Source organism: Cervus canadensis, chromosome 33 (genome assembly GCF_019320065.1).
Source record: "Cervus canadensis isolate Bull #8, Minnesota chromosome 33, ASM1932006v1, whole genome shotgun sequence".
In the NCBI taxonomy this organism is placed as follows: Eukaryota; Metazoa; Chordata; class Mammalia; order Artiodactyla; family Cervidae; genus Cervus; species Cervus canadensis.
The window spans coordinates 4,029,404-4,051,438 of record NC_057418.1 but is presented as its reverse complement, the minus strand read 5'-3'; the positions used below and the strand labels follow the sequence as shown (position 1 = coordinate 4,051,438).

At 41.4% G+C, this 22,035-nt stretch overlaps 1 protein-coding gene across 3 annotated transcripts in view; it reads left to right on the top strand.

Moving 5' to 3' along the window:
* Positions 1–22,035, top strand: part of ARHGAP18 (Rho GTPase activating protein 18) — a 193,096-nt gene that overhangs the window by 56,928 nt on the left and 114,133 nt on the right. Inside the window, exon 1 of one of the 3 annotated variants that reach the window (XM_043456966.1) lies at positions 5,607–5,792. The exons of 1 other annotated variant lie outside the window; for it this stretch is intronic. In XM_043456966.1, the coding sequence (XP_043312901.1) occupies positions 5,680–5,792 (113 nt within the window). In that variant the 5' untranslated portion in view covers positions 5,607–5,679. Of the gene's footprint in view, positions 1–5,606; positions 5,793–6,018; positions 6,057–22,035 lie in introns of those variants that run through there. One more of the 3 variants, XM_043456968.1, reaches the window with a different exon arrangement.

Sequence of the window (22,035 nt, the reverse complement as noted above, 5' to 3'; positions counted from 1 at the left end):
GCTGAGAGCCAAAGAATTGATGCTTTTCAACTGTGGTGCTGGAGAAGACTCTTGAGAGTCCCTTGGACTGAAAGATCAAGCCAGTCAATCCTAAAGGAAATCAACCCTGAATATTCATTGGAAGGACTGATGCTGAAGCTCCAATACTCTGACCACCCGATGCGAAGAGCTGACTCACTGGAAAAGATCCTGATGCTAGGAGAGACTGAGGGCAGGAGGAGGAGGAGGCGACAGAGGATGAGATGGCTGGATGGCATCGCCGACTCGATGGACATGAGTTTGAGCAAACTCCGGGAGGTGGTGAAGGACAGGGAAGCCGTGGGGTGTCAGAGAGTCAGATATGACTGAGTGACTGAACAACATCATCATTTATTGGTAGTAAGCTTTTAGCTGTAGGATTTTTTTCCAGGTGTTTGCCAGGAAACCTAAAGTAGCCTCTGGCAAAAGCAGTTAGAAATCATCCCAGGCATGACTAGTATTTTTTCCCTGGAGGAATCCTTAAGAAAATACCTTTGAGAATAATGAGAACTTTTTAGAGCTGTCCAGAGAGAGAGAGAGGAGGCTTTTTCCTTGTTACTCCAGCAACAGAATTAGTAATAATGAAGGCAGTTTCCAAGGGAGTAGGTTTCGATTCTGTGTATGGAATAATTTTCAGTCACAGCTCCTCAATAAGAACTGGCTCACTTGCAAGCTTACAGAATTATTCATACAAAAGCTTGATAAGACATAAGGCGGGAGGTATTCGAACACTCCCTCTTCATTAGTTAGTTCTGTTGTAGGAATCTAGGTTTTATCACCTATGTAAAACTTTAACTTCAGTTGATGATTAAGTTATCCAAGTTCTTGTTATAATATTGGAAATTGAGTTTAGCTTTACCTGTTGAAAGGTCAGTTTTCACATCACTCTGTGTTATTTTATTGTTATTTATTGGTAGTAAACTCTATTTTTGGGGGGCTTCAAAATCACTGCTGATGGTGCTGCAGCCATGAAATTAAAAGACGCTTGCTCCTTGGCAGAAGAGCCATGACAAACCTAGACAGTGTATTAAAAAGCAGAGACATCACTTTGCTAACAAAGGTCCGTATAGTCAAAGCTATGGTTTTTCTGATAATCATGTATGGATATGAGAGTTGGACCATAAAGAAGGCTTCCAATTATCTTACAGTGTTTGTTTGAATATAAACATTCTCCTTGGTTAATTCCATTTAAAATGACAGAAACCAATTAAGGAAAAATTATATAAATATGTTGATCTGTTGCAGTTTTGGTACCCTGCAAATATAACTCCATACTACTAACGAGGCTCCTAAATCAGAATATGAAAACCTGTTAATAAATTTCTCGATACTGCTATCATTGAAGCTAAGAATTTTATTTATTATTTTTTAACATGACTGTCAAATTATCTCAGGCTGCAGTACCATCTCCACCCTATTTTTCACAACCGATTAGGGTACATAAATTACAGCTTCCTTTTTCCTCCCTAAGTCATCTAGTACATCCCATTTGAAGGGAATGAATGAAATGAATGTTGCAACCATCTTGATGTTGTTAATTACTTTGTGAGATGTTTCATAACAGGAAGGACTTTGGCATGCAATCAATAGCTTGGAATAGTAACATCTTCAAGGATGTTAGGGTCTTAGCATTTATTTAAAAGCGGTTAAAGAAGAGAGTAAAATAATACTTTTATTTATTTTTTCCATAAAATGTGTCTCTGTGAGGAAGGGTATGAGAGACAGACTAGCTAATTCTTGGTAGGCTTTTAGGTGTAAAACAAAAAGCCTTTCAAGAGAGCATCTTGGTAGTGAGATTTCCTTCTGTGATGGTCATAAGAAAATTCTGAAAACTGTTCTTCATCTACTTGAGCCTATATTTGAAGTTAAGTACACCAGGGCACAAGCTGTCTCCCTGTTATAGGAAACATTCTCAGATCAGTAACAGCAGGGCTTATTAGGAGGAGAGGAGGAGGAGTCAAGAAGATTCCTTGTACCTGAAAGTTAACTTAAGAGGATTCAAATTTTATGTACCCAAACTATGTATATCAATTTGTACCACGTTTTATTTTATGCCTCACAAAGTTAAGAAACTTGGCTACTGTTATTTCGGCTTGCTCAGTGGCAAAGAATCTGTCTTCATGCAGAGATGAGGAGGTGAGAGTTCAATCCCTGAGTTGGAAAGATTGCCTGGATGAGGAAATGGCAGCCCACTCCAGCATTCTTGCCTGGAAAATCCCATGGACAGAGGAGGCTGGCGGGCTACAGTCCATGGGGTCACAAAGAGTCAGACTGGACTGGATGACTGAGCACACACATACCCTATGAACTCAAGTATTATTTTGAGCTAGTAGTTATGATTTGATTTACACATTGTGATTTACTTGTTATTAAACAAATGGAGAGCCTATGATTAGGTAAAGATATAACTTAATCATCATTTTGGTTAAAACCAGACAAAAGGCCCCTTTATCATAAATGGTCTCATAAGAGTTGGTAGTGTTCAGGGCACTCGATGGGCGTGTGTTACACTGACAGACTGAGGAGACAGTGAAAGAAGAAGGAAAAATAGAAAAATATGTTAAAAAAAAAAAAAAAGTCCAGGGAAAGAAAGGAAAGAAAGGATGGAGTGATGGAGATAAAAATAGAGAAGCAAACTTTCAAACTATGGCACTGGAGAAGACTCTTGAGAGACCCTTGAACAGCAAGGAATCAAACCAGTCAATCCTAAAGGAAATCAACTGTGAATATTCTTTAGAAGGACTGATGCTGAAGCTCCAATACTCTGGCCACCTGATGGCAAGAGCCAACTCATTGGAAAAGACCCTGATGCTGGGAAAGATTGAAGGTGGGAGGAGAAGTGGGTAACAGAAGATGAAATGGTTGGATGGCATCATTGACTCAATGGACATGAGTTTGAGCAAGCTCTGGGAGATGGCGAAGGACAGGCAAGCCTAGTGTGGCTCAGTCCATGCTGGGGTCACAAAGAGCCGAACATGACGGAGAGACCGATCAACAATGCATGTGTGCTAAGCCTCTTCAGTCGTGTCGGACTCTTTGAGACCCCATCGACTGCAGCCCACCAGGCTCCTCTGTCCATGGGATTCTCCAGGCAGGAATTCTGGAGTGGGTTGCCGTGTCCTCCTCCAGGAGATCTTCTAGACCCAGGAATTGAGCCCACATCTCTTATGTCTCCTGCATTGGCAGGAGGTTTTTGTTTTTGTTTTTACCACTAGCACCATCTGGGAAGCCTCTAGAATATATGGCCTACCAGTAATGCAGAAGGTAGGGATTCCTGGATTTTTCTTGCATCTCAGAGGAGCTACATAAGAAAGAAGGGTGAATGTGGGAACATTACTCATTTTTCCACATAAAGAATTAAAAGGAGCTCATACAATCAGTTTCCCTTTTGCCTTCCTGTGTTTTCCTTGCCTGAACTAATAAACATCGCATCATAGGTTCATACTGCTATAAGCATGAGGATCGTTTGTCTAATTTACCAATTTTAACAACAACAGCAAAAACTAGTGTACTTTCTAAGGACATACTAAATTCATTCAGTTCTTTACCGGTCAGCAGTCACTGAAGGCCCACTGTGTGGAAGGATTAAGTTAGATATAGAAGGGACAGAAAGGAATGACAGTGGGACCAGAGAGAGCGGCGTCTGGCGGAAGCCATGGCAAGACTTGTGTGAATAAGGGAGCAAGAACATATAGTACTCTTCTCAAACATTTGGAACTGGTTCTGTTAACAGTGAGGAACCAGTGGAAGTTTTTAAGTGTGGAGCAACATTATTTGGGCTTGTGCTTGGGTGTGATAATAATGTGCCAGGTAATTTCGAGGCGGGAGCAAGACAATAGGTAGAGCCTGATGGAGGCGTTTGTGCAAACATTGACTAACTAGTTATGGAGAGAGGGGAGGGAGGGAGCTATGATAAACTTTTTAAGGAAGACTTATACATGGAAGTTCACAGTAGTTACCAAAGAGGATTTAAAAAAATAATAAAAAAATGTTTTGGTACTTTAAGATGTGTAAGTATGAATAAAGTACTTATTTCTTATGATCATTTTAAATAATAACAAGTATAAACAGTATTTTTATGGAATGATGAAGCTGACAACTTATTTATAAGAAAGTTTGAATACAAATACTAATAGACATGAAAATGAACAACAAAACCCACTTCAGGCTACTAGATATATAGAAGAGAACAGAATTTATTTTTAGAGGAGAAAGGACAGAAAAATCTTACATTTTTCGTAACTTTTGCATTTGTTTCCTTATCTACAGGGCAAAGAACAGGATAGTGGTTAAAAAGAATGGATTTCAGCCTTGAATTCTGTGCAAATCTAGCTCTGGCATAGAACAATTGTTATCTTAGTTGTACACTCACTCAGTGGTGTCCAACTCTTTGCGGCCCCATGGACCCCAGGCTCCTCTCTGTCCATGGGATTTCCCAGGCAAGAATACTGGAGTGGGTGCCATTTCCTTCTCTGGGGGATCCTCCTGACCTAGTGATTGTCCTTGTGTCTGCTGCACTGGGAGGCAGATTCTTTACCACTGAGACACCAGGGGAGCATCGGCCCACTGGTGGAGAGACAAGGTCTGAGAGAAAGAGGGGCAGGAGGGAGAGAGAGAATTTAACTGAATTGAATGAGATAGTACATGTACAACACCTGTCACAGAGAGAGCCTTGCATATAGCAGGTGCTCAACAAATAGTAAGTACTTTTTTTAAAAAAAATTCTCAACAATGCCATTTAACACTTCTGGTAGATGCATCTTTTTGGAACTGAAGGGTATTCTATTAAAAGCAAAAGGTAAACTTGGCATTGGCTTTTATGTGAAAGAAGGTGACATTCCAGGTGCCCGTCTTTTTAATGAGGACATTTTTAACCGGACACAAGAGGTAGCCTCTCTCGTCACGTGTATGGCGTTGTTTGGCGGGGCAGGTTCATTGGGTTTTGCTGTGGTTAATTTTAACGTCGACGTGAAGGGGTTAATAAAAGCCCTTACTCGTGTTACATGGGCTCTTCCCTGGTGGCTGAGACAGTAAATGCCTCTGCCTACAATGCGGGAGACCGGGGTTCGATCCCTGGGTCGGGAAGGTCCCCTGGAGAAGGAAATGGCAACCGGCACTCCAGTGCTCTTGCCTGAAAAATCCCATGGACAGAGGAGCCTGATAGGCTACAGTCCATGGGGTCGCAAAGAGTCGGACACGACTGAGCGACTTCACTTCACTTCACTTCGTGTTACATGAAGTAGCAGAAATTATCAGATGGAAACAGGAATTAAGAAAGGGAAAGAAAAAAAAAAGGCTCTGCGGCAATTCATTGTTTCCTAACCAAGACGACTTGTGCTTACAAGGATGAGAGGCGGCTACAACCTGGCAGTTTCATCAGATGAGAATAACTTGGGGGAGGGGGCAACAAGGAGCCCCTTACACCCGCCTCTAATCCGGCCTCTGGGACCGGGCTGGTCCCGGGGCGGGGCCCGGGCTGAGTCACCGCCTCCCCATTGGACAGGCGCGGCCCCGCGCCCCGAGGCCCCGCCCCTCCCGTGTGAATCGCCGGCCTCGGTGGGCGGAGCCGGCGCATGCTAATGAGCCGAGTGGCCCGGCGAGCCCCGAACTTCATTCCCTGCTCTGTGTCAGGATCGCAGAAATTATGTCCCTTCTCTCACCATGAGCTGGCTCTCCAATTCCCAGGCAGTTGTGCTCACTGCCTACCACCCCAGCGGCAAGGACCAGGCCCTGGGGGGGAGCCATGGCAAGGGCGGGGAGGAAGCCGCCTCGAGGTAAGCCTGGGCGCTCGAAAGCCAGAGAACAAAACAAAACGCCCTTACCTGCTCCTCCGGGAAGAAAGTGACAGGGAAGTTGGTGTGGGTAGAAAGCAAGCGACAGCTGCAGGTCGCGCCTAACCTCGTGCGGCAGCAGAAGTGTTTAACTGGGGCTTTCTGGACTTTACATCTCACCTAGTTCGAGTCCGAAACCGCCTCTACAATGACTGGTGAAGACGGATAGGAAGGAACTGGGGCGATGGCTGTCACCTCGCTCAGCAGGTGCATTTGCAAATGCTGAAAGATCAAATAACTATATTTGAAACACTTCCTGTGAGATGGAATTCTTGAATGGGCCCAAGGCCCAGCCACTGAAACTGCTGCTTGGGAACAGCGCCAACAAGCAGGAGGGCTGTTCATTGTACAATCTGTTGTCACAGTATGTTTTTTTTTCCCCTCTCTTCTGGCTGAAAGCAAACTTCTTAGGCAGAGAGCCCCAGACACTGGCCTGTGGCAGTATGTTTCACATTCTCTGGTGTATGTAGATTTGTTGTTGTTGTTATTGGGGGGAGCTTCCAGAAAGGTTTTGTCAGGAAGTAGTTCTCTGCTACCAGAGTGACCTGTGGTTAATGTTAACTCACTTTATAGGTGGAGGGGGAGAATATTCCATAGACCACTGACGCCCAAAGAGTACCTTTCTCTGTGTGTACTTTGTTGTGTTTTTTCAAGTTTTTTTTTTCCCCCTTACCTTTCCTTAATGACCTTCTCACTAGCTGAACATTTTTACCTCCGTATTAGATATAAATTGTAAATATTGGCCCAGTAGCTTGCAAACAGCAAATGCTAACCTGATAGAGTAGGACACTAATTATCAGTAAGCACATTTCCTCCTTGATGTTTAATGTGATAATAAAACCTTCTTTGTTCTTTTGTGACTTATGCTTAGGCCTTAAGCTGGAATAATGCCTTCTTTCATTTGTTTTAAAATCCCCAGATATGGGGGAGGGGAATAAAAATCAAAGGAATGGCTGTAACACTCTGCCTTAGATTCCCAGGCTGACCAGAATTATTCCTTACATAGCAACCACCATATGCATTCTGTTGAATTAATTCATTTCCAAAGATAAAAGGGATTTGCTGCTTGTGCTTTGGGTGTGTTATTTTCTGTCTTTTTAACTATTTTGTCTGAGAGCTCATAAAGTGTTTTCAACCTTTTTTTTTTTTTTTTTTTTGTAGTGCACTAAGGGGATAGTAACCTTTCAGCAGTAAGCAGACAGCAATGCCAACCCCTCATTGTCCGTAACTTGGACTCCACTTGACAGTCCAAATTGCCAGAATTGTGCAGACTGAGTACATTCTCCAGAGACTTTACTCTGGGATGGCCTGAGGATGTGAGCTGAATTTTGGATCTTGAGTGAAAAGAACCTTAGGGACACTGAGGCCTGATCTCTCATTTTTAGCTTGACTCAAACTTCAGGAATTAGGCTTTTTTGCAAGATCTTTTCTAGGGCTTTGCCTATTGAGATACGGAGACTTTATCCTGTGTTTGGAGCTTAGCTGCCTGTTGTGGGTGACCTATACTTAAGTGACCTATACTTGTGTGGGTTGAGGGAACAAAAGAGAGGAACGGATGCGTCATTCTCAGCCTTGTTGTCCCTCAGTTGTGTCCGAATTCAGAGACCCCATGGACTGTAGCCTGCCAGGCTCCTCTGTCCATGGGATTCTCCAGGTAAGAATACTGGAGTGGGTTGCTATTTCCTTCTCCAGAGGGTCTTCCTGACCCAAGGATGGAACCTGCAGCTCCTGCTTTGGCAGCTGGATTCTTTACCACCCAGCCACCAGGGAATCCCCCATTTTCAGCTTAGGTTAGAGCGAAGTCAAGAGGCTGCAGGGTGGGCAGCTGCTCAGAGTGAGTGCTGTCCATGGGGTGGCAGCACCAGATCTGTTTTGCAGGTCCCCCCCTCCCCCGCCACCGGCTGCCATATTGCTTGCCCATCCTGGCGCCAGTTCCCACCACTGAATCAGAGTCCTCTGCTGCAGAAGATGGGAGCCTTTGTTTTAGGGCTGGGAGGAAAGGCGAGAAAAGGGACAGTCCTTTTTTGCTTTTACCTTTAAGCACATGAACTAATTTATCAGATAAGCTCAGTGTTTCTCTGGGAGGCATCTTCTTTAGTTTGGAAGGGTTGAGATATTGCAGTTGGGGTAGGTGGAGGGCGGAGGGATTTGAGAGAGAAATGGTGTCAGGGGTGATCCGTTGAAGATGATGTTGAAGGAGAGTCAGGACACAGGGCTTTGGCTCTGGCTGGGGTGCTCAGCTTGTACTTTAAGCCCTGGCAAGTTGCCCCAAGGTGCAAGGTAATGCCTACTTTGAAAAGCACTTCAAAAATCAAACCAAACCAACTTAAAACAAAACCTCTGAAAAAGAGACAGTAGACTCCATGTTCCCATCCACCTATTTAACAGTTGTTGAAGGCAGCACAGAAGTCTAATTTGGCTTTTTGTAAGACTTTGTCTCTAAATAATATGCACTTTGATGAGCTACTTATTCAAAAGTTCAATTAGATGAACTCATTATATGCCATTTGATAAGTATAAAGGATTATGTATATGATTTAGGATATTTATAGAAAGTGAATTTTAGACCTATGTTACCAAATCCTTTTTTTGTTTTTTTTTGTTTTTTTCTTTTTTTGTTTTTTAATGTTCTTTTGGTCTTTGGGAAAGCTGAGATAGTAAGGAGCTAATTTTGTAAGTTATCTGTTAGTCTAAAATTGCCTCCATTCCATTATCCCTCTTTATCAGGATATAGTCATTGTTTATTTGATTAAGGAATTCTTGCTACACTTGTTTTTGCTGTGTGTGTGTGCTCAGTCGTGTCCGACTCTTTGCGACCCCCTGAGCTGTAGTCCACCAAGCTCCTCTGTCCGTGGAATTTTCCAGACAAGAGTACTGGAGTGGGTTGCCATTTCCTACTCCAGAGGATCTTCCCCACCCAGGGATCGAACCCACATCTCTTGCGTCTCCTGCATTGGCAGGTGATTCTTTACCACTGTGCCACCTGAGAAGCCCATCCTCGTTAGAGTCTTTCAAATAGTTACAGAATCCTGCTTTCAATTTTTTGGGTTATGTTCCTTCTTGAAAACATTAGGATTTGAAGAAATATGCTAATGCTAGTTGTTCCGACCGAGTTGTACATAGTCAAATGTTTCCAGAGGAAACTACTTTTTATGAGTAGCTATATTTATAAGACTTTATTTACTTGTTAATTTTCAAGTAGGTTTTTTAATGTTTACTTTTGCAAAGCAGTTTTTCAAAAAATACTGCATTTTGGCTATCCTTACTTTTCTCCCTTGACTTTCCTGTCATTTTCAGAAGCGCTGTTTGTTCTGTTTGCTTCTTATCAGTTTTTGCTGGTATTTGATAAATATTAACGTCAGTCGTATTTTTCTTCTTACTGAACCTCTGACTCTAGTTATCATATGAGATATTTTTATGTCTTCCATGAGTACATGTATGGTGTTCGTCATGAAAGATTTTGTTTTGTTGAAGCCATTTGCCATTGGTGTGGGGCAGGCAGAACCAAGAGGCCCTAGGTCGCAGTGACATAAACCCTGAAACTCTGGGTGTGGGGGCCAGGCTACATGGGGTTGAATCCCAATTCTGCCAGTCATTAGCAGCCTGGCCTTAGAAAGATTGTTTAACTGTCTTGTAAATTGAACTTCATGTTAGTACTCACTTCACAGGGAGGATTAAGTGGGAAGATCCGTGTAAAGCCCATAGAACAGGGAAGAGTTTATGGCTAGCCTCTGCTTTTTTTCACGGTAGATACAGAAAAAGAACGTATTGAGCTTTGTGGTGTAGAATATATTCTTTTTCATTTTAGAAGTATTTTTACAAATAATATTTTGTCACGTGTTAAGAAACATGGGCATGATCCATGTGCTTAACTAAAAATGAGATAACCAGCAATTAATGATGTAAAAGTTCAGGCCTTGGAAGTTTAAAAGACCTTGGAGATGTCCTTTTGATCCAAAGCAACATTTACAATTTGAACTAGTGACAGCCACTTATAACAGGCCTGCCTTGGGGCATTGATGGGCCACGCTGAGGTCTGCAAACATTGACTTTTATGGCAGGCTGGAATGTGGGTGGGTCCTCTTTTGGCAGCGGGACTAATTGCTGCCTCCATGCTTCTGTCCTCCTCCTTTAAGAATTACTGCTTCCCAAAAAAAAAAAAAAAAAAGAATTACTGCTTCCAGTGTGCCAAATTAAAGAGGGCTGCCACCTTCTTGTCTTTCAAGTTGAATTTATAACATTAAAAATGTATGATACCACAGATAGAGTTCTTTCCTTTTGAATATATGTATTATTTGAAATTATATATTTTTGGTGACAGAAGGAATGGTGAAGAGTTTTTATAATGAAATTATGTAATATGTGGACTATTTTCCTCAACTTTAGCATTTAAGGGTGATTTGTCATTCTGATTTTGCAGGAGTTAGTGACCAAAAGCATTTTTAACCTGCCCATATGGATAATTATTTTCTAGATCAATCTAGTCCTCCATTTCCTGGTGTAAGAGTGCTTTCTAAAAACTGATTTTCTTTACTGTGTCATTTAAAAGTCCTACTCGTAATTTTCTCTTGAGTTGTTAAAAGATACACCCAGTATTCTGACTAGACAGGTCTTGCCTTCATCTAGAATTGTGTGGTATTTGCCTTCTAACTGCCCTTGTCTGTGAGGTCTCTGATTTTTGTGGGTCTCTTTAAAGTATCTTCATGGGACTTATACTAGGTGTATGTCTTTCAAGTATAAGGATTTATAAATCTCAAGAACCCCACCTTTAAAAAAAAAAAGGAATCTGCTGAAAACTTTCCTCGACTTCAATGGCACACTTAACGTTTTTCACCGTTTACCCTCATCTCTCTTTTCTGAGCGAGGCTAATGCTTTTCAAGGTTTATGGTTGCTCTTTTAAATTCTTAGTATTTCTCATGTTTTTGAGAGTTGCAGCAAAACGAACTCACAAAGACTGATGCATTTAACAGTGCTCATGATGGCTTCTGGATTGCCTGGCAATTAGACCTAAGAGTTTTTAATAATAATTGGCCCACCAAAATGAATTACCTTTTTCTCTTGTTTTAAAATTCCTCATTGTCTGTACACCTGAGTATCATTTACAGGTTAGAAAAAGGACCGGGCATCCTAGAGGCCGAGGCTACACTTGTGCTGAGCAGAAGTTCCCTGGCTGTGGATCTGTAAGGTCTCACCCTGGCAGCCTCTGCTCTCCTAGATCTTGTTTGAACGCTACCCAGAGGTCCGGAGAAGCCTCTCTACTTGTTCCCTAGTGGTGGCCTGTGAGAAAGCTTGCAACAGCAGAAACTTGAGGCCTCCAGGCTGTGGCTTCGGTGGTAGTGCGGTGGAGGGTGGGTGTGGGAAGGGTTAGCAGCGTGGCCTCCAAGCTTGGTTTGGGGAAGAAGGTGTCCTAGACAGGGTGTGATGCCAGTCCCTTCCTGAACTTTCCCCTCTGGGTAATTTCTTTCCTGACCTAAACCTTTCATTTCATACAAATACTCCGAGATAAAATGGCTTGTTGTCAAAGTTTTAGTCAATACTGTTATTTAATGACTTTGTTATAACTTTTGATAAGAGGAGATAGAAAGTAAGGAGTTTTCTTACAGGAGGGAACTGGGCTTTCCCAGTCTTTTCAGTGAAGAACGCACCTTCAATGCAGGAGATGCAGGAGACACTAGTTAGATCCCTGGGTAGGGAAGATGCCCTGGAGGAGGAAATGGCAACTCACTGTCTTCTTGCTTGAGAAATCCCATAAGTAGAGGAGCCTAGCAGGCTGTAGTCCATGGGGTCACAAGAGAGTCTGAACACGAAGCACAGATAGGGACAAGTCAAGGTGTTGGGTGGATTAGGGCAGAGGGAGCAGACGGGGTGATGTGTGCATAATTCTGAAGACACATTCTTTTGACTTCTGCATTTGTTGCTGGGAACTGGCCAAGTTTATCCCCTTTTTTGAAAGAAGTAAACAGAAACCATAGAGATCTGCATGGTCAGTTACTACATCTGGAGTTGTTACTCAAGTCCACCAAACATCTGAATTTTTGTGTTGGAAAAAAAATGGTGACATGTCATTCCTTTGACATATGCTCTTTCGGTAGTTGCTTTTGCAAAGAACACTTCTGTCTCTAGGGGAAATGAGGTTTATTGCAGGCATCTGGGTCATAAGGAAAAGACCATGTCTTCTTCCCTCAGGACTGGTCACATGATAAGTTGCTGTCTTTTTGGGACTCTATTCTTTTCTGTACACTGGCTTTATAATCATATTTCGAGCTTGAGCTTGCCTCTTTTAATGGATGCCCCACGTGTGTAGCCCTCTCAGATCTTACATCTCATTGTGTATGAGCTAATTTCAAATATTTGAACGGGGATCAGTTTTGCCCAGTTCATTTTTTTTTCAGCTGTCCCTGGAAGCCTATGATTTGACCATCTGGGGTCTTTTTAGAGAAGCAGATTCTGTCAATGGGGCAGCTTCCCTCCAAAGGTAACTTGGCATCTTTGCTAAGCTGTTTAGAATTTGATTTGATTCCTCATCTATGAAATGAGTGCGATAATGTTCTGCTCCACAATGTTAATTATAAAGATCAACTGTGTAGCTTTTGAAAGCATTAAAAAAAATGTACACATCAGGAATATTATTGCTGAATCATTTTCAAAACTTTTCCCAGGACAATTCACTTAACCAGAATTGTCATACTGAACTTTTTGCTTTAATTTGCAGTTTCCTTTTTTGCTGTGTATTAGATTAAAATGTAAGTTCCTTGCTCATTTTGTCTCTTTACTTGGGTTTAGCAAAGGGCTTGACCTACTCTACGCAGGTAATAAAAATTTGAATGAGTGTGAGAGGGAGTAGGGTGTAGTGATTACATGCATAGACTTTGGAACTAGACTGTCTTGGTCAGAGTCCTGGTTCTGTCATTTAATAGCTGTGTGATCTTGGGCAAGTTGTTTAATGTCATAGAGCCTCAGTTTTTTCTTTTCCTTCTGCAAGCTGGGCATATGAATACATAATTCAAGAGTTATGCGGTTTGAATGTGTTAGTATGTGTAACATTCTTAAGAGTGTTCTAAAGTACAGTGACCGTCTATGATGATACAGGGGATGGAGGAGCCTGGCGGCTACAGTCCATGGGGTCCCAGAGAGTTGGATATGACTGAGGGACTAACGCTTTTACTTTCTGTCGCAGATGTTGGTGAATTAATCTGGAAATACTGCTAGAAAGCATCTTTGAAACTGAGTTGTAAGTGGTTTGGGAAAAGAATGTTTGCTTTAATACATATGCAGTATAATTTTTTAATTTGAGAAATAGTATTTTGCAATAAGTTTAAGATATTTATAAAGATATCAGATTATATTAATTTTAAGAAATACTAAGAATACCTATCTTAAAAAAAGGGCTTAAAGGGTACTGAACCCTTGTTAGGCCCAGGTGACTGTTTTAAACAACTTTTTGTAGTTTGGGTGGATATAAATTTCTAAATCATTTGTTACTCTTAAGAATGTGGAAAATCATCTCATGTAGAGCAAGGAACAGTTATTTGCTAATGTTCCTCAAAGACCAAATTGACTTTAGGTTATTTGAATACTTGTAGGTAAAAGCCCCAATATATCACCATAGCTAAAATATTTGAAGACAGGGTAATGTTTACACTTTTCCCCTTAAAATGTACCTGTGTACTTTCTGAACAACTCTTGATCTTATAACTAAGCAGTGATATTTCATGGAGCAGAGCTAAACTGAGAGTGTGATACCCGCAGCCCAGATCCTCACCCAGTTACCACTGAGCTACACCCCGTTTCCCAGATAGTGCACACATTTAAAGACTACTGATTTTTCTCTTCCTCTGGATCATACATAATACATTACTTTAAATGCTCACTGTGCACTGGGCCTAGCCTAGGAAATTGTCCCCTCAGCCAGTTCTTCTCAAATCCGTCACACCTGCCTTTCAAGTTGCTGTTAACTCGGTAGCGCCTGCACATGAGTGGCTCACAGAGTCGGCTGTTCTGCTTCCACCTCTAAGAGGCTGGGGACTTCAGTGGTGGGGTGGGAGAACCTGGAGGAAGGAAAGAGATGGTGAGCTGGAGAGAGGAGGGAGGTGCAATCCACGGAGTTATGCAGAAGCCATCTTCCATAGGCAGAAAAGTAGCATCATAGATGGTAACCAAATCCCATAGAGCTCCAGTTGCGCCATTTTCTGGATTCATAGAGTTCTTTTCGCCAGTTGGAAAACTCAAAACACCATATATTTGTGGCATTGTTGCTATGGGAGAATGTGTCCTGAGTTCCCAATAACATGTTTCAAACCTAAGTAAAATCTTCACGGAAGTTGGGGATGATGTTCTTTGCTGCCTTTTAGGATCTGTTCGTTGAGACGTGAAAGATGTTTTTTCTTCTGCCTTTAGGTTTGTCTTCCTGTAGCACAGTGCACTTCTCAAGGTACACGGGAGTGCTGCATACCCTGAACATGTACCTGTCCTCCATTAGGGAGCAGGCACTAGCCGAGATTTGTCATTTCTTTGGAAGATTTAGAAATGTGGAAATTGATATATGTTGTTCTGTCTCTAGTTGAATCAGATTAGAACTATAAAATGTAATTAACTTAAAATGGGAAATGCTTTAATAGCATGCTGCTGTAAAAGGGAAGCTGTGTAGAAAATTAATGGAATCCACACTAGCAAGAATTTTTGAAGTTTGGGTGGTTTGGCTGTAGAGATCTGGTTTATCTCTGAATGCTAATGTCTCTCAGATATCATCTATGTATTTTGAAAAAAATAGTAAGAATTATTTATTCTTGATGAGCAGCATAAAATTGAAATCCTACCTAGAACAAGATTTGGGTAATTTAGAAAGGCTTTAAAAATATGTAAATGTAGAATGTCTTAAAATTTAAATTATTCAAAAAATCTTAATATGTATTTTAATAAAAAACTGTGAAGATCTTTGCTGAGTATATATGATAAGCCTAGAATAAAATGAATGTAAGAATTCCTACTCTGAGGAAGCTTGCAATATAGTTCAGATGGATTCTGAAACAACGTTTTCAGTATCATATTTAGGAAGCCAATGCTGTGGTTCTCTTTTTTGAGCTATAGGACTTCACAGAAATTTGTTATTGAGTAATTAAGATTTGGTTTGAGTAGGACAAGGTGAGTTGGGAACTGAAAGTTGAAAGGAGCTTTGTCTATTTATAGGTGGTATAGAAACATGTAACTCGATCAACTTATTCTATAATTAATGTTTAGACTAGAGTTACTAAGTGAGTGTCTTTTCATTTCTTTCTGGTCCAAATAATGCTGTCAAAGCTATTGTCCATCATCTGATAGAAGTTATTTAGGTCAAAGTAGAAGTAAGTTTGTATGATGTCTTTTTTTTTTTTAAGTAAATCATTGATTGTTAAAATGGGGATATATATGCTTTAATATCTCCAGGCTAAAATGCTTTTAATTATAGCATTTTTGAATCATTCTGGAATATAGTGTAATTACATAATGTCATCAGACTGGATATATTTAGGTAAATGTATAAGTATATTAATCCTTCATTGTTAGTTGCTCAGTCATGTCTGACTCTTTGCGACCCCATAGACTGTAGCCTGTCAGGCTTCTCTGTCCATGGAATTTTCCAGGCAGGAGTGAGTAGCCAGCCATTCCCTTATCCAGGGGATCTTCCTGACCCAGGGATTGAACCTGGGTCTCCTGCATTGCAGGCAGATTCTTTACTGTCTGAACCATCAGGGAAGCCCTATTAATCCTTTGCTTCCCATTTTTTAGAAAAAAGGTTTATATACTTAAAAATCAATAGTGGCCTGGCAGATTGTATAATAAGTGAAGCAGATGATTGGAAAATACAGGCAGAAAAATATAGGTTTAATTAGAAAGTGTTAGCTAGAATTTTAAAAATACAGAGTAAACCCCCTCAAAATTTGATCTGCAGTTTGGATCTGACCCAGGTACCCTTGTATGTGACCCCTACCCTGCAGGTCAAGGTGGTTGTTTCAATTGTCTGTTGCTGTGTAATATACTACCCAAAACTTAGTGACTTATGAGTTTTCTCTCGGTTCTGGAGGATCACAATCAAGTTCTTTCTTGGGATCCATCAAGCAATGTGGGCTAAGGCGTGGGGGTCCTCAGAGGCTTCTTTGTGCATAGCTTTGACATCTGTGCTGCTGGGTCTTCTTTCTCCTTTTGCAGCTTCTCTGAATGACTGGCTTGGGCTTCCTCACAGCATGGCAGAATCAGAGGAGTCAGACTTTCTACACTCTTGTTGGCCTACACCAGAGTGAGCATTGGCTTCTTAGGGCCTAGCCTCAGAAGTTACTCAGTTCCACTTGCCCATATTCTGTGGGCTGATGAATCATAGCCCATCTCGAATTTAAGAGCATGGAGGTACAGGCTTCACCTCCTCTCGGTGAAGGAGAGGCTTACTCAGCTGGGTAACAAGGTCATATTTGGCAATAAGCTACTCAGTTATCATTCCAGTCTCTCTGCATCTCCTACCTGCTTTTTCTGGCCTTAGGCCAACTGCTCTTGTAGACAGAAACCTCTTCCGTGGAGCTTGACTTTAAAATTTTCTACTAGTACGTGCACATCGTATGCACACTTACCGTTCTGCCTTGCTTTATTAGGTAAATTTATGTTGGAAAAGTTTTTTTACTCATCAAGAGCATAAATGCCTTAAGCTTAGGCCTAATTTTTCTTTATCCTAAGTACTAGATGGATTCAGTACCCTGTATATCCTAGGAATTCAACTGTATTTGTGCATTGATTGATATTTTATATTTTGGAAAGGCTGAGTTTTATGTTTGCAAAAAATTTAATATAGAGACTTTTCTCCTTTCCACCAAAAAAAAAAAAAAATTGATTCTGAAAAACGTTTTTCACAAAAGGTTCTAAATTTGATTTTAGGCACAAGTGGATTTGAATTTGGAAAGAATAGTCCTAAGAAATGAGATCTTCTTCCTTGTGAGAAACATGTTCCCTCTATTTGATAGCAGCAGAGTTGCCAAAGGCCCTTGTTTGTTTATATCCAGTGATATTTACTCTAAGGGACTGTTGGATACAGATGTAGTATTTTGGAGTACATAATATTTTTGAGATCACATAGTACATATGGAAACCATCCCAGAGGCTGTATAAAAATTAATTGCCAGTATTTGAGTTGCTTGCTTTTTCTCCTCCCAGAACATTAGTTAAATTTAGCAGTCGTCCAGTAATTCTTATCACTGCTTGTCAGCGTACCTAAATAGCATCACTGTAGAACTTCCTTTCTTTCTTGTTCAGAAATGTTGCTTTACTATACCAATTATTACACCGTATTTGCCTCTCACCACACTTCTTCAGAGTGTTAGTCGCTCAGTCATGTCCGACTCTGCGATCCCACAGACTGTAGCCCTCTAGGCTTCTCTGTCCATGGGATTCTCCAGGCAAGAATATTGGAGTGGGTTGCCACTTCCTTCTCTAAGGTGTCCTTCAAAGCAAAGAGGAAAATAAGTGGCTAGAACACCCTCTGAAATCTGGAGGGCAGAGGGTGTTTTTTCCTTATATAGGGGAAATTTTTTTAAAACCGTGCTTAAAGATTAGAATATGTATGAAACTAAATTGAAACATTTGCTCAGTCATGTCCGATTCTTTGCGACCCCATGGACTATAGCCACCAGGCGCCTCTGTCTGTGAAATTCTGTAGGCAAGAATACTGGAGTGGGATCCTTCTCCAGGGATTGAACCCGAGTCTCCTGCATTGCAGTCAGATTCTTTACCGTCTGAGCCACCAAGGAAGCATTTCTTTAAAAATACTTTGTATCCCCAGCTTAGAGCTGCCACTGTTTTGTGAGAACTTGCTGTGTAAATTTTAGTTATTTGTCTATAGCAATGATGGTAATGTTTTATCAGCTCACGTAGTTCCTAAGATTTTAGGGTCATTGGAGAAATACATTTTTTCTGTCCCAATACCTGGAGATGGAAATGGCAACCCACTCCAGTAATCTTACCTGGGAAATGCCATAGACAGCGGAGCCTGGCTATAGTCAGGAGTCCTTAGGCTAAAGTCGATGGGGTTGCGAAGAATCAGATACGACTTAGTGCCTGAGCACGCATGCATACTATAGATTGGAATCATATCATCTCTGTTTTGCAGGCAAAGAAAAGAGACTGACCCCTTTTGAGCTTAGTTGGTAGCCTTATCTTGGGAGCCAAGGCCAGGCTACATGTCGTTGAAATTAAACGCTTATTCTAATAGGTTTTTTACACATTTCAGGAAAAAAACAGTACTTTGTTAATTTGCTTAAAACAAAATTCCTTCAATAAATAAGTCAAAGTGATAGATTTCTTTTTCCCATATTGTGTGGAATATTATTACTAGATGTTCCGTTAAGAAAGAAGAAAGTATTTCATGGTCTAATACTTAGGTGTAAGTCAAGTTTATGCAAGATGCCTTATAGCATATATTTCAGTTAGTATCATGAATTTCTAAAAAAAAAAAAAACTTGTAGCAGGAATCATATTTTAAATTGATTGCACCAAGGAGACTTCAAAAATTAAAAATAAAAAAGCCACTTGTTACCAATGTTCCAGGGAACACAATTTGTAAAATCCCCAAATATTATTGTTTCTTTATAAGTGGAAACATGTTGAAAAATTGTATAGTTTAGAGTTAGGAACATATTTTGGGCTTTATTTGTTGTGGTAGTACTGGTATTGGTAATAGTATAATGGATTTTTAAAAATTACCCTTCTGTGGGCACTGTTTCATCAATAAAAGCATGCCCTTTTAAAGCTCCTCTTGCTGAACATACTTCCACAGTAAGAATGTTTATTGCTTTGTTAATACCCAAGCTTTATAGCATGCACATCTTTTAATACAATATTTTTAGCTCATGTTTTTATAGGGAAAATTTATATGTATGCCTCCAAACCCAATAATGACATATTAAACCCAAATGTGGGGGAAATAGCTTGAGTTACATTTTTAGTATGACATGGACATCTTGAAAACCACACTCATTGTCAGCCAAGAGGTCATATGCCATGTCGCCAGCTAGACACAACACTTGGTCTTACTAATGGTTGGTCTCATTAAGCAGCATTTTCAGCATTTTACATTCATCATGATAGTCTGTTAGTTACGTATGGGAGTTTTGCTGTGTGTTTTGTTTTCAAAAACAGGTTGAGGGTCTGGGGTAGATGGGTTACACGTTTTCTCTATTTGAAAGAAGAGGACAATGTCAGTGTTTGTTTTTTTTTTTCTTTTTTTTTTTAAGGTAAGGATTGCTGCCACTACTTTATAGACAGGTTAACAAACCAAGCACGCAGGTGATATCACTGCTAATTTATACAAGGAGAAACAGAGGCAGGGAGCAACAAACCTCACTTGAGGGCCTAGAGCTAAGTTTGGCAGGACTAGGATTTGAACCCAAGCAATCTGCTGTCAGGGTCTTCACTGTGCTGTTCACAAAAATGATTAGTTTCCAACTTCTGTAAACCGAATATGGCTTCTGGAAGTATATGCAAAGCAAGTTAAATTACAACAGAACGTTTTGTTGTCTGGTGGTTTGTGTGTTTATAGTAAAACTCTTGTTCTCTTTGTTGTTAAGAGAAGCTTATGTGAATCTGAATTTTCAGCAATTTGCTTGGTAGTAAAATAGGCACTTTGGAAGATAACCTTAGCTACTTTCAAAACCCCGTGATACCATTTACTGCAATGAAGTCGTAAATAGTTTTAGTAAATTCTACCATTTAAGCAAGTAATTTTGTGTGGCCTTCCTTGAGGTGTCTTCTGGCCTCTTGTGGTCAGCTCTTCACGTAACTGGGGCCAATTGTATCACAGAGGAAAAGAAAAACAAATATTTATTGAGTACACTCTGTGTTCAGAGCCCTTTAAAATGGACTTGTTTAATCTCATAAAGTGAGAATAACCATCCACATCCTAAGACAGAGAAAGTTCACATAAATACATGAGATGGCTGGCTGGAGATGGAACACCATGTATACACATCAGTCCTGGTTGGAACCTTGGTCATTTTCATTACTAACTGCTGTAGAGTAAGGAAGGGCCATTGTTGTTTTTCTCTCTTCCAAGCACTTGTGTCTGAATGACACTTGAGACTCAGTTGAAACGGCAAGCTGCCTTCTGGGGCAGATCCAGAGCTGGGTCTTCCAGAGCAGCGGCCTGAGCCTGTGGTGCTATGGTGGGGGCTGTGGGAGCCGGGGGGATGTAGGGGTTCCTGTAGGTAATGTAGAGAAAGCCCCAGGCTGGGGCCTCTCCTCTCTCTCCATCAGTGGGTCTTTGTAAACTGGAAACTGTCTTCAAAGGCATTGAAGATCTCCCTAACCAGCATGAAACACTAACACGATATGTATTTAAAATACTGCCATCATCACCAACTGTCCTTGCCATTACGTGGCTGTATTTTTCAATAAAGTTCTGATAATCAGATTTTCCTTAGTCCTAGAGAAATAGGACAGTAAGACAACTGTGAAGCTATATCGTCTCTGTCTTCCCCAGCCATCTAGGTAGTCTCAATACCCTTTCTGTTGCCTGAGAACTGTCCTCTGAAATCCAAGTGCGCTGTTCTCTTCAGCTGTCAAAGTCTGGGCATGTCGCAGTTGCTACCGAGCATCTCCTTTTCACTTATTAAAGTCATCCAAACACTTCACAGGGATGCAGGGCCATTAAAATCTTGGCCTACCACAGACCTGAAAGTCTCAAAATAAAATGACCTATTTGGTGTGTCAAAAGCGCTTTTGATTATATTACTGAAAATATTTCAGAAGGTGGTGAGTGACTGACTGAACAGCATATACGTAGAATTATCTTCTAGCCATGGAGATTTTTCACAGCAAATGTCAATAGATTTTCTTAGTTTATAACTACTTACCAAGTGATCAACTCCACCACAGCTCTTTCTGGAGCTTCCTTGCTTTTAGGCAAAGTAATTAGAAACTGGTCCGAAAGCCAGACATTGGGGAGTACCTTATTCTTGGTCCTAAACCTAGACCTGTCTTATAAATAGTAGAATTGCAGGCCAGGCTGTCCCTGTATGACATGTTCCCGTAAATGTCCTGCTGCCACAAACTGCTAATCTTGGCCAAAATAGAATTCTCTGTCTGCCCAGAGCTGCCCTGCTTTCCTAGGATGCCATCCCTGGGCTGCTTTGCCACACAGGAAGGCGTGCAGACGTCACCCAGAGAAATCCGCTCGTCTCCCAAGAGCCTCTGCCTTTTTAAGCTACTTGACTTGGTATCCTTTCTCTGGACCCAGGCACATGGTTTGCATGGAGCGATCTTCCCAAGCAGCCAAGTCTGCAGTCCCAGTGCAGGAAGGACCAGGAGCGGGGAAAGAAAAGATGAACCTGTGCTGCCGGGTTCACCACAGGTGATGGGGCGGCCTCGATGAAGGAGGCTGCTCACGCAGGCTTAGCTCCATGGACAGTCTGCCTCTTTGGGGAGAAGGAAGGATGGGAGGACATGTTTTGCAGAAAATTAAATGTTTTACAATGTAAACATTTAACAAAGAAGGCCCAGGCTGCCCAATCGTCGTCTCAGGCCAGTGGTTCCAGAGGTCTCAGTCAAGGGATCGATGTGGTCCCTGGGCTTCAAGATCAAGAACAGAAAAATGGACCTGGGCCTGGAGGAGGAGGAGAGCAGTGATGGAAGTAAAGGACGATTGGACGACTGCTCCAGTCACCTTACAGCGGTGTTGGCAGCCTGGGGAGGCAAAGTGGCCTGTTGTTCAGTTGCTAAGTCAGGTCTGACTCTTTGTGACCCTGTGAACTGCAGCACGCCAGGCTTCTCTGTCCTTCACCATCTCCTGGAGTTTGCTCAAACTCATGTCTATTGAGTCAGTGATGCCATCCAACCATTTCATCCTCTTGTCACCCCCCTTTTCCTCTTGCCCTCAATTTTCCCCAGCATCGGGGTCTTTTCCAGTGAGTCAAGAGCCCAGAAGGCGCTGTGGGCTGACCAGGAGTGGAGCGTGGTCACTAGAGCTCTTGGACATGGGGAGGTGTGTATGCAGCCTTGCAGCAGCCTTTTGGGAACCAGAGACCATTTCTTTGCACCATTGTGATGGGGTAGTTCACATCCCCTCAATTCCGCTTCCTGGGGAGGTGGCCAGGGAAGCACCTCTTCAGGCATACCTTTTATTTTTTAACTAATAGTACTGATATTTTAAAATATCTCTAGAAAAATGTGTTC